Source organism: Solanum lycopersicum, chromosome 4 (assembly GCF_036512215.1).
Source record: "Solanum lycopersicum chromosome 4, SLM_r2.1".
Lineage (NCBI taxonomy): Eukaryota > Viridiplantae > Streptophyta > Magnoliopsida > Solanales > Solanaceae > Solanum > Solanum lycopersicum.
This window is the reverse complement of record NC_090803.1, coordinates 49,068,581-49,078,178: the sequence shown is the minus strand read 5'-3', so window position 1 is coordinate 49,078,178 and position 9,598 is coordinate 49,068,581. Positions and strand designations below refer to the sequence as shown.

The 9,598-nt window shown below is 38.8% G+C and overlaps 1 protein-coding gene across 1 annotated transcript; it reads left to right on the top strand.

The window, feature by feature from the left end:
* The first annotated feature begins 6,420 nt into the window (after positions 1–6,420).
* LOC138348145 (uncharacterized) lies at positions 6,421–9,329 on the top strand. The gene is made up of 3 exons (XM_069296755.1): positions 6,421–6,504; positions 8,718–9,058; positions 9,128–9,329. The coding sequence occupies exons 1-3, from the start codon at positions 6,421–6,423 to the stop codon at positions 9,327–9,329; spliced, it is 627 nt and encodes a 208-aa protein (XP_069152856.1).
* The last annotated feature ends 269 nt before the right edge of the window (positions 9,330–9,598 follow it).

The following is a 9,598-nucleotide window of genomic DNA, read 5'->3' as shown; positions in this document are numbered from 1 at the left end:
TTTCCACTCTTCATATTATCAATTTGTCTGGGTGATAATTGAAAGATAAGAGGGGCGGGGAGGGGGGGTGAATTAAAATTAGTTGTTCAGTCGACTGCTTGTGTGCAGTAGTCGACTTCCCTGAAGGTTAGTTCAGTAAATTAGGACAAAGCAAAATACTAGAAACTAAATGGACACCGGAAGTTTTATACTAGTTCGGATCATCAGTGTGGTGCCTAGTCCAGTCCTCTTGGGTTTTAAGGATTTCCTTAAGAGCTTGATGAAACTTGGTTTACAAAATGGTTAGACATTCGATCCTGTCTGATGTGCATATCAGATCTTCTATACTTGGAACTTCCTCTACTCGTATATCTACTCTTAGAATATTTCCTTTTCTTTTTCTTTTCCAATTGTTCACTCTCGTGTACAAAGATTTATCAAAGATAAAAGAAGATTACAAATAAGTTCAAGTGAATATGCATACTTCACACTAAAGGTTGAGGAGGTTTATATAGTGATTGCTCTTATCAGAAACCCAAGGGTGTTTGAATCAAGGATCTTTGACCTCATCCTTGATTCGCCTTATGATTGATTTGCTGAGTCATGTCCATATCAGATATGTGCATGAAAAATCAATTATTTCCTTTGACTAAGGTATTGAGTCTTGGCTTGATCTTCCTTTAATGTGAGCTTGTTAATTTTGTCCGTATTTGATTTGTCGTTCAATTTTTGCTTGTTTGAATTTTTCTTGTGTGTATCCCTTGATTTGCCAGTTGTGATGTCTGATCTACTTGATCAAATATTCACTTCCCTTTTTCATCGTAATTTGATTTGTGTGCAAGTTGTGTTTGGTTGATCTTTGTTTGATCAAATCTCATTTTCCTTTTTAGCTTGATTGTATTGTGATTCCTTGCAGGTCGTCATGGTCTCCATCGTGTTGCTTTTTAAAAATGTTTGACTTAGTTAGTGAGAGTAGTTTTTCATTATTAAAATATGCATTATATACAAGGGGTTAAAAAGCTCCCCCTAAATAATGTATATTTCGATATAGCTCCTCCTGAATTGAGTGCCTATTTAGACAGTAGTAATATATTCTCCCCTTTGACATAATCAAACAGTTAAGCAACGCAATCATAAATGATTAGATATAGCTAGAAGCGGTAGGAAGGCCGAAGTCCTTCAATATACAGTCCAAAATAAAACATGGACATATGCCTGCATAAAAGATTTCCAAAAGTGAGAGTAAAAGGAGCAAGTACACATCAGGCCTGTGCACCCCAAAAGTATTTGAGAGAGTTGATGATTCTCTCAGAAAAGGAGTGGTAAGAGAGTTACACATTCCTGGATAGATTGGAGTAGGAATTCTAAACAGAGATGGTCAGTTCATTGTTAGAAGAGTCGACTCTCCCTTTGAGTCGTTCGACTTGTTGGATAAGTCCGTTGGACGTGGCAATACCTTCCTTCTTTATACCTGTCATTGAAATACGAAGATTACCTCCATCCGTGTTGGTCTACTTTTCAAGGCGAAAAACCTTTTCAACTACATCATGGAGTGTCTCTAGTCCCCGCTCCACTACGACAAGACAAGTTTTGAGTTCCTTGGCATCCTTGAGTAAAAGAGTTTCAGAGTTCGCAGAGATCTTTGTTGGTTTTGCTGCTTCCACCCTTTCTTTGACACCATCCTTCTTTACCCATTTATTTTCTATCTCGACATAGCCCATACTTGAAAAAGTTAGGGAGTCATAGGTAGAGTTTATGACAATGCGTTTATCTAGAGATAGATCGATTAGGCGATCTACAATTATTCGCGATATGATCAGTCCATATGGAAAACTTGCTCAGGAATAACTTCCTCATGTGCACTCCTCAAACCATTGTGCCCTGTTGATTCATAAATTTTTTAGCAATCAGTAAAGCACAAATACATCTCTACACGAGACCAAAATCAGTAGGCTAAGAACCATTTATGTAAAGGAATAACACCAAAAAAAATTCTATCTGCAAACAATGGTTCATTGATAACCAGACGATTACCCAGGACTAGGGTTTCTAACTCTCCACTGTCTTTAAAGAGACAAAAATTAGCGTAGAACAGTCTAACAGCTTCTTCAAAAACCTCAATACCACATAGAGTAAAAAAATGATAGGAAAGGGGCTTACCAGATAGTTTTAGTAATCTAGTTGACTAAGATTTACCACACGTCCAGACTCAATAGGACGATTTTTGAATCGTTCATACCTGTTCTTGTGATCTCTTCCCCAGAATCGATACATTTCATAGAAAGAGAGAGTCATTTGATCCTTTTCGCTTTCTTTGAACTGGATAAAAGGGCTTACGCTTTGAAGAAATGGGAGGGGATTATTGTGATTCATCAGATGAACAAAAATAAAGAGAGCGAACATTTGGAGGAAGAGAAGAGCTAGGGGTAGGGATTTTAAGAGAAGACATTGAACGGGTCTTAGTCATGATAGGGAGAAAAAGAGAATAGAGAAGAAAGGGGAAATGAACAAGAGGTAGAGAAGGGAGAGGGTTTTTTGGAGGAGAGAGGAAACATAAAAGATGGAAGGCGAAGATACATAAAAGGGTAAAGAGATGGTTAAAGTAAGAAAAGCTATCAAAACACGCTAAATAAGGAAGTACAATATTAGTAATACAATAATAAAAAATCAGTAATGCAAGTAAAAGTACATAACATAATTAAGAGGGAAAAGAAGTGATACCCAAACTTTCACGTAGATTACAGAATCTTTTTCAAGTGAAGGTTTTGTGAAGATATCTGCTAGTTGATTTTCAAAATCAACAAATTCTAATAGAAAATCACCACTTTCAACATGATCGCGAATAAAATGGTGTTTAATGTCAATGTGTTTAGCTCTAGAGTGATGCACAATGTAGTTTGATAAACTGATAGCGCTAGTATTATCGCAGTAAACGCGAACACCTTCAAATGATAGATCATAATCGAGTAATTGATGCATCATCCATAATAGTTGTGTGTCATGATGTACCGTGGTTTCACGGTACTTTCAATGTTTTTTCTTTTAAAGTTTAGTGTGTGTGTGTAGGGACTTTTTGTAGTAATTTTAATTTCTTTTATCTGTGTTTTGCATGAAAGTCGTCCAAAACAAAAATGCAGAAGATTGTGCAGAAGAGGTGACCCACGAAGCCATCGACGGCTCATAATCCCATCGATGGTCTGTAAGTGGTGATCGTCGACTGGAGGACCAAGCATCTGGAAGAAACTAGAGGAATTTTAACCAAGTGTAGGGCTAAGAAAGGATCAATGGTTCACCGACTAATCGATGGGCCGTCCTGGCAAATCATCGATTAGATTAGAGATTAGTCCCAATACCCGAAGTTGAAGAAAAACTAGTGTGGAACGATGGAGACATCGATGGACCGCAAGTGTATCGACGGACCGTGTTGTTAGTCCATCGATTGGATCAGAGAAGATGCAAGGATGAAGGCTGAAGAAGATGCTAAGTATGGAGCGATGGAGGCAGTCGATGGTCCGTCATTCCATCGATGAACCGTCAGTGCTGTCGTTGATTGAAGATACATTTTTGGACAAACTTCCCTTATTTTAAACTCCTTTTAATTTAGAACTTTTTTATAATAATTTTGGACTTTGTTATTGGAAGTTGAACTTTGGATTTTGGAAATTACTTCAAGTTTCTGGAATCTATTCACAAGATATTTTAATTAATTCAAGTGTTATTTCTGGATTTCTTCAAACTTGTCAAAGTAAGTACATGAATTCTTGTTTAACAACCATGAATTGTGTATTTTTAAGCATGGGTAACTAAATTCACAACTAGGGTTGTGGGAACCATGGATGATTAACAAGGTAAATATAGCTAGATAACAATTCGAGAATAGGTTCTTGCATGTATTGATAATTCTTTCATTTAAAAGTCTTTTTAACCACTGCATGCGTTAGTATTTGCCCTATTTCTACTTGCTGTACCAAGGAGGTAATTAATAGGAAAAGAATTATCAACATAGATTTAGTATACACTATCTAATAGGCTAGTTTCAATTGGTGAAAAGTAGTAACTTAGTCATACATTGAATATGATGCTTAATGTGTGGTAAAAAGTACGGGTTAGTAATTCAAACAAACGTAGCCGGACCAAGGTGCGGAGTGAAATTCTCTAGTTGCCGGACCATGGAATTAGAGATATGCAAGACACTAGGAAAGAATTGTTATAGGTAGTATTACCGCGATATGAACCTATAAAGAACATTTACACCCTAGTTTCTCACATCACTTGATAAAACTCAAAGTTTTAATCTAACTACTTGTTCACTTAGAATTAATTGAACACGTTTGTTTCATGCCCCCCCCCCTTTTAATTAATTGTTTTCAAAAAGGACTTGACTAAATAGACAATAGACGTAATCTTACACTAAAGTTAAGTCTAAACCATTTTCTTCACGGGATCGACCCCAACCTAACAATTGGGTTCTTTACTTGATACGATGGATTATACTTCTTTAGGAATGTATAATTTGAGTGTATCAGATTTTGGCGCCGCTGCCGGGGACCTCTAATGTGTGAGATGAACCACCGCATTGATGATGAATCGTTGAAAGAGTTTTTCTATAGATGGAAAGATGATAACAATAAGGCGGTACTTGATACTATTGCGGGTGGTTCTTATGGTGAGTGCACTTATGTAGAGATTGCAGATAAGTTGGAGAGAATCTCCCAAAATAACAAGGCTTGGAGCACTAGGAAGTCGGACATTAGGAGAAACACCTTTGCAGTGAAATCTATACATAACCCGACCGCAGATGAGATTCGTGAAGAGATGGCTCAAATAAGGACTGTGGGTTGGTATTGAAACATGTCACTGGGGGTGTTGAGAAAGTGAATGTGGTGAATTATTTGATTAAGCCACCACCAACGGTAGATGAATTTTACTATGAGGAAGACTCTTATGTAGTGAATAAGCAGACGGGGGATTTTTTATTGAATGCCCAAGGCTCCAATTAGCGCCAAGATCAAGGAAATCAAGGTCGGAACTATGGGAATAATAATCGAGAGGGTCACTATGTTTGAGATTGCAACTACAACCGTAAAAACAACTTCAATCGGGGTAACTATGGTAACAAAAACTATTATAGTGGGCCTTATATTCCACCTCAAAATTGGGAAGTTTCTCCTAGGGATGGTGGAGGTAGTATGGCACGAGTTGAGTATATGTTGCATAAGATAATAAGGAGGTTTGATGCTAGTTATGAGCACGCCAAAGAGTTGAGAGGTGATTTAGCGAATATTGGGCAAAAGGTGGATGCATATTGGGCAAAAGGTGGATGCACATGCAATCTCGATCAAACAGCTTGAGTTGCGAATGGACGAATTGTCTTCTACTATAACCCATGCCAATCGGGTACTCTTCCAAGCAATACTATCTAAAATCCAAAAAATGATGGATATTTTATGGAAGTCACTACTCGGGTGGTAAGCAAACCATTGATCTACCTTTGCCTTCTGGCGTAGAAGATGAGATAAGAGGAGATGATGAGGTAGTGGAAATTAGTGGTGAGTTGGTAGACAAATCGAGGAAAGAAGCAGAGGTACCCAAAAATAGACTCCTATTCCTAGACCACAACCACCATTCCCACAAACGTTGCTAAAAAAGACCAAGGATGGTAAATATCGGTGTTTTAATACTATGTTGAAACAACTTTCCATCAATGTCCCTTTGATAGAAGCTCTTGAACAAATGTTCGGTTACGCCAAGTTCATTATAGATATGGTCACTAAGAAGAGATCGGTTAGTTTTGAGGATGATGATCGGATGCAACATTGTAGTGTTATTGCTACAAGGTCTCTTGTGCAAAAGATAGAATATCCGGCCGCTTTCACTATTCCATATAAAATCGGGTTGTTACATTTTGCTAAAACATTATGTGATCTTGGGGCAAGCATAAATCTCATGTCTCTCTCTATTTACAAGAAGTTGGATTTTGGTGACCCAAAGCCCACTGCGATGTGGTTACTAATGGCCAATCGAACGGTTCCATGATATGTTAGTGAATGTGGAGTCATTAATATTTCTGGCCAATTTTGTGATTCTTGACAGTGAGATGGATTTTTAGGTGCCTCTTATTCTTGGAAGGTCATTCCTTTCTATCGGTTGCGCCTTGGTTTACATAGAGAAAGGTAGATGAAGTTTCGATTAAACAATGAAGAAGCGACTTTCAAAATTTGTAGGTCTATGAGGCAGCATGGTGAGATCCAATCGGTATTTACTATATCTTACAGGGTTGAGAGTTCGTCTGAGGTACAAATAGAAGATTGTCTTGGTGTTGAGGCACTAGCGGCAGTGATCATTAACTTTGAGAGTGATTGTATTGAAGAGTATGGGTCATTGGTTGCAGCAGTTGATCGAGGTGATTTTCAGTTCAAATCAAAGAAGTTGGAGTAAGATATGAAGCATCACGAGTCTCCACCCGTGAAACCATCTATTGAGGAGGCCTCAAAATTAGAGCTTAAGGCTACCACCTCATCTGAGGTATGTTTTCTTGAGAAAAAGACACATTGTTCGTAATCATTGCATCAGATTTGAATGTGGAGCAAGTGGATTATCTTGTGGAGGTGTTGAAGAGGTCCAAACGAGCCATTGGTTGGACTATTGCAAACATTATTAGGATTCCACTCGGTATTTGTTCACACAAAATCCAACTCATGCCCGATCATAAGCCGAGTATAGAGCATCAACAACGGTCAATCCACCTATGCAAGTGGTAGTGAAGAAGGAGATTATTAAATGGTTGGATACCGGTGTCATATATTCGACTGCAATTAGTAGTTGGGTTTGTCCTCTTCAGTGTGTGCCCAAAAGGGGGGGAATGATTGTGGTCCCTAATGAGAAGAATGAGCTTTTTCCAATGAGGTCGGTGACTGGATGAAGAGTTTGTATGGATTACAGAAATTTGAATGCATGGACTGAGAAGGACCATTTTCCGATGCCCTTCGTAGATTAGCTGTTGGATAGGCTTGCAGGAAAGGGGTGGCATTGTTTTCTTGATGGGTATTCAGGTTACAACCAAATCCCTATTGCATCGGAGCATCAAGAGGATGTATTTTGGGTTGTGTAATGCATCGGCTACTTTTCAGAGATGTATGATGTCGATATTCTCCGATATAGTGGAAGACACTATTGAGGTGTTTATAGATGATTTTTAGTGGTTGGTGACTCCTCTGAGCGTTGTTTGAGTAACTTGGACGAGATTCTCAGGAGGTGTAAAAATTGTAACCTTGTGCAAAATTGGGAGAAATATCACTTCATGGTGAAAGAGGGTATTGTATTGGATCATCGCATCTAAGAAAAGGGTATAGAGGTTGATCGAGCCAAAGTTGAGGTGATAGATAGACTTCCTCCACCCATCTCTGTAAAAGGTGTGAGGAGTTTTCTTGGGCATGCGGGCTTCTACCAGAGGTTTATCAAGGAATTTTCAAAAATTGCACAATCTTTGTGCAAGTTACTTGAGAAAGAGTTCAAATTTTATTTTCATGAATCTTGTCTGAAGGCGTTTGGTGAGTTGAAGGAGAAGTTGGTGTTTGCGCCCATTATTATTTGCCCAGATTGGAGTAAGTCATTTGACGTGATGTGTGATGCTAGTGGGGTTTCTCTTAGTGTAGTTTTGGGTCAAAGAAGGGATAAAATCCTTTTACCCCATTTATTATGCTAGTAAGACCCTTAATAAAGCTCAAAAGAACTATATTGTGACTGAGCAAGAGCTCCTTGCAGAGGTTTTAGCGTGCGAGAAATTTCGCTCCTATTTTCTTGGCACGAGAGTCATAGTGCATACTGATCATTCTTCTTTGAGATATTAGATGGCAAAGAAGGATGTGAAGCCAAGGTTGATTAGGTGGGTATTACTGTTGCAAGAATTTGACTTTGAAGTGAAAGATAGAAAAAAGACCAAAAATCAAGTTGTCGATCACTTGTCTCGAGGATGATTCTATGCGAGACTTAGGTGAAAAGTCTTAAATTGATGATACTTTCCTTGACGAGCATGTTTTGGCCGCTTCTCATGACTTGATTCCATGGTTTTCCAATATTACAAATTATTTGGCTAGTGATATAGTTCCATCGGACTTATCCTTTCATGAAAGGAAAAAGTGCATGCATGATGTGAAAAAGTTCTTTTGGGATGAGCCATATTTATATATGAGTTGTGCTGATGGTTTTATTGTCCGTTGCGTGTCGAAAGTTGAGATGTTAAGTGTTTTAGACGCATATCACTCCTCGCCTGTGGGTGGGCATCATAGTAGTATCCGGACTGCCCATAAAATTTTGCAATGTGGCTACTATTCGCCAACCATCCACCAATATGCTCATGAGTTCGCCAAGGCATGTGATAGGTTCCAAAGAGATAGAGGTATTTCTAGAAGGCAAGAGCTCCCTTTAAATCCCATTCTTATAATTGAGTTGTTTGATGTGTGGGGCATTAACTTTATGGCTACTTTTGCGAGTTCTCATGGGATAAGTACATTCTTGTGGCGGTCGATCATGTGTCCAAATGGGTTGAAGTGATAGCACTTGAAATCAATGAAGGGAAGAGTGTCATCGCGTTCTTGAAAAAGAACATATTTTCCAGATTTGGCACCCCTAGGGACATTATTAGTAATGGGGGATCCCACTTTTGCAACAAGTTGTTCAAAGGGTTGTAGGAGAAATATGGGGTTCGCCATAATGTAGCCACTTCTTACCATTCTCAGACTAGCGGGCAAGTTGAGGTGTCAAACAGAGAAATAAAGCAAACTCTGGCAAAAACGGTGAATGCTAGTAGAATGGATTGGTCAAGGAGGCTTGATGATGCTCTTTGGGCCTACCGGACAACATACAAGACTCCCATAGGTATGTCTCCATACCAACTTGTATATGGGAAGGCTTGTCACTTGTCGGTTCAGTTAGAGCATAAGACCATGTGGGCAATGAAGAAACTGAAGATGGGTTGGAATGAAGCAGGGGAACAGAGATTAAATAGGTTAAATGAGATTGATAAGTTTCGCTTGAAGGCATATGAAAGTTCAGCCCTCTACAAAGAAACGATAAAGAAGTACCATGACCAAAAAATTGAAAGGCACTAATTTGCTATTGGGGATCTGGTGCTTTTGTTCAACTCTAGGTTGCGCTTGTTTCCGGGCAAACTGAAGTCTAAATGGAATGGTCCATTCTTTATCACTCAAGTGTTCCCTCATGGTGGGGTTAAGTTGGAGAACAAGGAGGGTGAAAGGTTAAAGGTCAATGGGCAAAGAATCAAAATCTACCTCGGGCACGCGAAAAATGCGAATGAAGTGGTTGAGACATACCATCTTGATGAAGTCTGAGTAATCAAGAGTCGTGTTTCATGGTGTGATATTAAATCAAGCGCTGATTGGGAGGCAACCCAATATGTATCCTCTAGCCAACATTAGGTTTTTCTTGTCTTTATAAGAATAGTTGCATTATTTCGGTTTTTACTTAATGTCATGTGTGGATTTTCTTTATTTCTTTTAGAATGTTTACTAGAGGGTAGTCTAGGGTCTGTGTCTAAAAGATGTCTAGAAAATACAAAAAGAATGGCTTATTGGGTGCTCAATGTGCAAGGACCAAACCT

Excerpts from the sequence above, each read along its gene's own strand:
- LOC138348145 (XM_069296755.1), top strand. The coding sequence starts at position 6,421 with ATGAAGCATCACGAGTCTCCACCCGTGAAACCATCTATTGAGGAGGCC. Across the intron at positions 6,505-8,717 it reads AGGCTACCACCTCATCTGAG|ACTAGCGGGCAAGTTGAGGT; the intron begins GTATGTTTTCTT and ends TACCATTCTCAG. Across the intron at positions 9,059-9,127 it reads TACAAAGAAACGATAAAGAA|GTTGCGCTTGTTTCCGGGCA; the intron begins GTACCATGACCA and ends GTTCAACTCTAG.